This window comes from Galeopterus variegatus, unplaced genomic scaffold (genome assembly GCF_000696425.1).
Source record: "Galeopterus variegatus unplaced genomic scaffold, G_variegatus-3.0.2 Scaffold5145, whole genome shotgun sequence".
Lineage (NCBI taxonomy): Eukaryota > Metazoa > Chordata > Mammalia > Dermoptera > Cynocephalidae > Galeopterus > Galeopterus variegatus.
This window is the reverse complement of record NW_007731256.1, coordinates 151,069-157,068: the sequence shown is the minus strand read 5'-3', so window position 1 is coordinate 157,068 and position 6,000 is coordinate 151,069. Positions and strand designations below refer to the sequence as shown.

The window sequence follows — 6,000 nt, the reverse complement described above, 5'->3', positions numbered from 1 at the left end:
TAAGAGGCCTGCCGTCACACTCCCTTCTACCCCCATTCCCGCCCCCATCTTTCCTACCTGGTCATGGTTCTGGTTTTCTTTTCTTGCTTAGCTTCACAGATGTGTATTCTCTATTTACTAGCACCGTTGACAATATTCCCATGAGATTTAAGGATATGTTTGTGTAAAATGAGTCTTTATGCAGTACTTGTTTTCCTCAAATCCTGTTGGATGTCTGAGTGCCTTTTACTTGGTGTCTTCCCCTGGCAGATGGCATGTTTTGCAATGGAGTGAGCCAGTTGGAGGCAGTGGGCTCCTTTATTAGAAATGTGTGTGTGGACTGCTGTGTTTTGTTGTTACTTTGTTCGGGAGTCCCAGTTGATGGTGGTTCTGGGCATAGCCGCTTGGGACTTGAGATGCCTCTTGTTTTCATTTTACTTAAACCAGATGAATTCAGATATTTGGGGTTATTTATAAACTGTAATGCAGTAGTATGTTCTTTTCTAAGTGTTATTTTTGCCTCTGAAGTTTATATTTTAGATATGGATTATGGCTCTCTAAGGACCAGTTTTCATTTGGACTATTTTCTATGATATATTATATGCATTTCTTTAATAAATATCTTTGTTAAAGAGGAAACATAATAGAGAGATTTCAAGGTTGAATGCTGTTGTTCATTTTTCTGGTTTTACTTTGCTTCAATTTCAGGAGAAACTGGCTCTTCGACAGCAGCTGCATGAAGCAAAGCAGCAGCTCCTGCAGCAGGCAGAGTATTGTACAGAAATGGGAGCAGCAGCTTGCACCCTCCTGTGGGGAGTCTCCAGCAGCGAAGAAGTGGTCAAAGCCATACTGGGAGGAGTAAGTGCGCCGGAGGGCCGTCTGGATGTTGTTGATAAGTGACTGTGGAGCTTAGAGGGTAGTGTGCATGTGAGGGCACTTAGAGATTCCGTCTACATCTTCTGTCTATTTGCTTTTGTTCATTCATTACATAGTTGTTTTATACCTCGTCTGGATGTTGTTGATAAGTGACTGTGGAGCTTAGAGGGTAGTGTGCATGTGAGGGCACTTAGGGATTCCGTCTACATCTTCTGTCTATTTGCTTTTGTTCATTCATTACATAGTTGTTTTATACCTGCTTTGTGTGGTGCGTTGTAACTTGGTGCTGTGGGGATATGTGAGATGAGTGACATGGGATCCCTCATCTCCCAGAATCCATATGTTATCTGTGGGTATATTACCACTTCAGTATTATTACTTTACATGTATATGAGTATAACAAAGTTTATAGTGCTTTTATGTTTATTTCATGGGTAATGTAATATTTAATTTATTGAATGTTATGTTATTTAACATGTGTGTGTGTGTGTGTGTGTGTGTGTGTGTATGAGGGTACTTCAAAAAGTTCATGTAAGGATTCGTATTATATTCTAATTCCATTTTTCCATGAACTTTTTGAAGTACTCACATATATATCAGAGAATTTCACATAAGGGAAGGGATTTGAAACGGGCCTTCATGAATTGGTAGAAATGGCAGAAAATGGGGAAGGTAGCTCAAGAAGACAGAAACAATATAATCAGAGACATAGGGTGAGACGTTCAAGGATTGTTTTAAGACAACGAGTAAGTAGGTCAGTTGCCATAGAGTATAGGGTTAATGTAATAAAGTAGTAGAGAGATAAGGCTTAAAAGTTAGGTTGGAATGTGATTTTGGAAGACTTTAAATACCACGTTGATGATTTTATACTATAGGTGGTAGGACTGGATTCCTTAAAGGTTTTTGAGTAAAACAATGATGGGACAAGAGCAGAATTTTAGGAAGATTGATCTGACAGTAAATGAGGAAGGCTTAAAGGTAGAGATGCGGGGCATCAAGACTAGACATGAAGACTAATTGGNCATGTTTTGCAATGGAGTGAGCCAGTTGGAGGCAGTGGGCTCCTTTATTAGAAATGTGTGTGTGGACTGCTGTGTTTTGTTGTTACTTTGTTCGGGAGTCCCAGTTGATGGTGGTTCTGGGCATAGCCGCTTGGGACTTGAGATGCCTCTTGTTTTCATTTTACTTAAACCAGATGAATTCAGATATTTGGGGTTATTTATAAACTGTAATGCAGTAGTATGTTCTTTTCTAAGTGTTATTTTTGCCTCTGAAGTTTATATTTTAGATATGGATTATGGCTCTCTAAGGACCAGTTTTCATTTGGACTATTTTCTATGATATATTATATGCATTTCTTTAATAAATATCTTTGTTAAAGAGGAAACATAATAGAGAGATTTCAAGGTTGAATGCTGTTGTTCATTTTTCTGGTTTTACTTTGCTTCAATTTCAGGAGAAACTGGCTCTTCGACAGCAGCTGCATGAAGCAAAGCAGCAGCTCCTGCAGCAGGCAGAGTATTGTACAGAAATGGGAGCAGCAGCTTGCACCCTCCTGTGGGGAGTCTCCAGCAGCGAAGAAGTGGTCAAAGCCATACTGGGAGGAGTAAGTGCGCCGGAGGGCCGTCTGGATGTTGTTGATAAGTGACTGTGGAGCTTAGAGGGTAGTGTGCATGTGAGGGCACTTAGAGATTCCGTCTACATCTTCTGTCTATTTGCTTTTGTTCATTCATTACATAGTTGTTTTATACCTGCTTTGTGTGGTGCGTTGTAACTTGGTGCTGTGGGGATATGTGAGATGAGTGACATGGGATCCCTCATCTCCCAGAATCCATATGTTATCTGTGGGTATATTACCACTTCAGTATTATTACTTTACATGTATATGAGTATAACAAAGTTTATAGTGCTTTTATGTTTATTTCATGGGTAATGTAATATTTAATTTATTGAATGTTATGTTATTTAACATATGTGTGTGTGTGTGTGTGTGTGTGTGTGTGTATGAGGGTACTTCAAAAAGTTCATGTAAGGATTCGTATTATATTCTAATTCCATTTTTCCATGAACTTTTTGAAGTACTCACATATATATCAGAGAATTTCACATAAGGGAAGGGATTTGAAACGGGCCTTCATGAATTGGTAGAAATGGCAGAAAATGGGGAAGGTAGCTCAAGAAGACAGAAACAATATAATCAGAGACATAGGGTGAGACGTTCAAGGATTGTTTTAAGACAACGAGTAAGTAGGTCAGTTGCCATAGAGTATAGGGTTAATGTAATAAAGTAGTAGAGAGATAAGGCTTAAAAGTTAGGTTGGAATGTGATTTTGGAAGACTTTAAATACCACGTTGATGATTTTATACTATAGGTGGTAGGACTGGATTCCTTAAAGGTTTTTGAGTAAAACAATGATGGGACAAGAGCAGAATTTTAGGAAGATTGATCTGACAGTAAATGAGGAAGGCTTAAAGGTAGAGATGCGGGGCATCAAGACTAGACATGAAGACTAATTGGGTGGCCCTTCTAGTGGCTCAGGCTGGAGTGAGCTTGGTTCACTGTGGGGGAGATGGGAAAGAAGGAACCTCTGCAGAGCCTTGGTGATTGGGGCAGGTGTGGTGACAGTGAAGTTGACAGCTGAGGCAATGAGAGGAACTAGAGAAGATTGGGGTTGGGCTGGCAGAATGGTGTGGTCATGAATGGAAATAAAAGTGGAAAGGAGGTTGTTTGGGGGATGTTTCTATCACCTGTGGTTTGTAAACTATTCTTCAGAACCCTAGCATGCCCAAGGAAATCATTCAGAGGTTCTGCAAACTTGAAAGTATTTTTTGCTGAGTAATGAAGGTTTAAACTGCTATAGAGGAGGCTGTTTATTGTCTTTATTTCTTTTACATGTTGAGGTTTCAGTTAAGATTTTTTTTTTTGGAAAATAGTTCTGCTAGAGGTTTGAAAACCTCTGATTTAATGCCTAGAAAAAACAGACAACATATTTTTCTAGTTTATTTCTATTACATTTTTGAGTGAATTCACCCAGTACTTCCATCATTGTGTTAATTTTTACTGTTCCCATATATATATTTTACTCTTTCTGTCAGTATTCAGGGTAGTCTTTCTTGCTTCTCAAGCCCCAAGCTGCTATTCTCTGATCTTTTCAACGGGATCTTTTAATGAAAGAATAGATTTTTAAATATTGGGTCTGTAATTACAACTGGAGTCTTTCTTCTATATCCTGCACTTTTAAAATGTTTTTACACTGGTACCTATGAAGAGGTGTGACGCTTTCATTCCCAAACTTTCAGGATAAAGCTTTGAAGTTTTTCAACATCACTGGTCAAACAATGGAGAGTTTTGTGAAGTCACTGGATGGGGATGTCAAGGAGCTTGATTCTGATGAAAATCAGTTTGTTTTTGCTTTGGCTGGAATTGTAACAAGTAAGTAATTCTTTTCAAATGTAGTGACTATTCTACAGAGCCATGATTTTACAGTTGGGGTGTGTGTATGTAAACATCTCTCAGGAACATTTTCAGATATCTATGCTGGGCCTCACCCTGCAGAATCGAATTCCTTAGATCTGGGATAGGTACTGGGCATGTATATTTTGGAAAATCACCTCCAGGTGATTCTGATAAATAGCAGTTGTTAAGAGCGACTGATCTAAAGAAAACACAGATGAGACTGCATGTTCTGTTTAGTTATGTACATTGACGGAAAAACACAAACAAAACAAAAAACCTGTATGTTTAGCTACTTGTTACTGGAATCATCATTTTACTAATATCTAGCTGAAATAAAAGCCTTAAGCTTAGCTTAAATTAAACTCTTGGTGTTGTTTTAGTACAGTAATTAAAGAATTCCAAACTCTAAATTGCCTTTTTTAGTAAATTTCTTCCAAAAGATTATAAAGTAAACCTTTCTCTGGAGTTATGATAAAATTCCATAGCAAAACTGTTATAAGGGATAAAGCCCAGGGACTAAATAATTTCTTAGTATAGGTGGTATATGCTAGTGAGTGTTGTGGCTCTTCGTTCTCAAGTCAATGAAGTGGTTAAATATATTGCTGTGACGGGCCGACCCCGTGGCGCACGAATGGCCGGTGTGCTCACAGGCTGAGCGTGGTGCGGGCGATCCCAAGCCACGGGTTGCGATTCCCTTACCGGTCACGGAAAAGACATAAAAAAAAAAAAAAATATATATATATATATATATATATATATTGCTGTGACTTTTTTTTTTTTTAAACATTGATCTTTCGTCTCTGCTGTATCTCATGCTCTTCTTAGGGTAATTCTATTAAAGAAAGGGAAAATTTTATTTTCTTCATGGTGTTATCTCTTTTTTACTGAAACCCTAATTAGGCAGGTCCTGTGTAGACATTTTTTTCATAATCCCTCGAATATAGGTGAGACTTATTGTGGGGTAGATACTACAGTTGTAACTGTCTCTGGACAGTCCTGGGTTGGCCCGGCACTTTTATCCAGTGCAGGACAGCTTCCAGCTTCCTGCACATTTGTCATAGCACCTGTGGTTGGAGCAGGCTTGCATAGCTCTTTCTTTTAAAATTGTTTGAAGGTCACTTTTTAACAGAAGGCGTTTGCAGATTGGGTTTTCTTCTCTCTGCAAGTGACTCCAAAGGTCTGAAACCTATGTGATTTGTCGTTTTGCTGAGTTGTGAATTTGAGCCACCTGAATTGCCGACTGGGATAGTGGTGAAGCAGTTGGCTAGGGGTAAAGCCAACATGTTGCCCAGTGTTCAAGCTCAGCTTGGCTTTGCTTTTCTCTGTTTGTTGGGGCTTACATAGGAACTCGTATGAAGAATTGGAAAACGGGCACTTATATTTGCATGTTAATGAATGTGACAGATTACATGCTATGATAGTGTTTTATTAAAGTGTGGATTTGCAGAGGTCTTGGGAGCTTATGCATCTCAAATACCAAGACTGTACTGTGGGGAACAGGTAACACAGCAGAGACCACAGGCTAGGTTTCAAATAGATCCTCTTCCTTCTAAAATAAGGGTTCTTTTCAAAATTGTATATCCAGTAAATTTACAGTTTTTCCCCACATTTTTGTAGTCTGTGCATTTTGAAAATGCATGCAGTCATGTAACCATCACAGTTAGGATGTGGGACTCCTGTTGTTTCCC

The 6,000-nt window shown here is 38.8% G+C and overlaps 1 protein-coding gene across 1 annotated transcript in view; it reads left to right on the top strand.

Annotated features, from left to right (window-relative positions):
- Nucleotides 1-687: 687 nt before the first annotated feature.
- The window catches only part of LOC103604443 (heat shock factor 2-binding protein-like), a gene marked incomplete at its 5' end in the record, with an annotated part of 98,587 nt that continues 93,274 nt past the window's right edge, over nt 688-6,000 (top strand). Inside the window, 3 exons of the mRNA XM_008588998.1 lie at nt 688-837; nt 2,312-2,461; nt 4,156-4,288. Coding sequence (XP_008587220.1) covers nt 688-837; nt 2,312-2,461; nt 4,156-4,288 — 433 coding nt within the window. The remainder of the gene's footprint in view (nt 838-2,311; nt 2,462-4,155; nt 4,289-6,000) is intronic.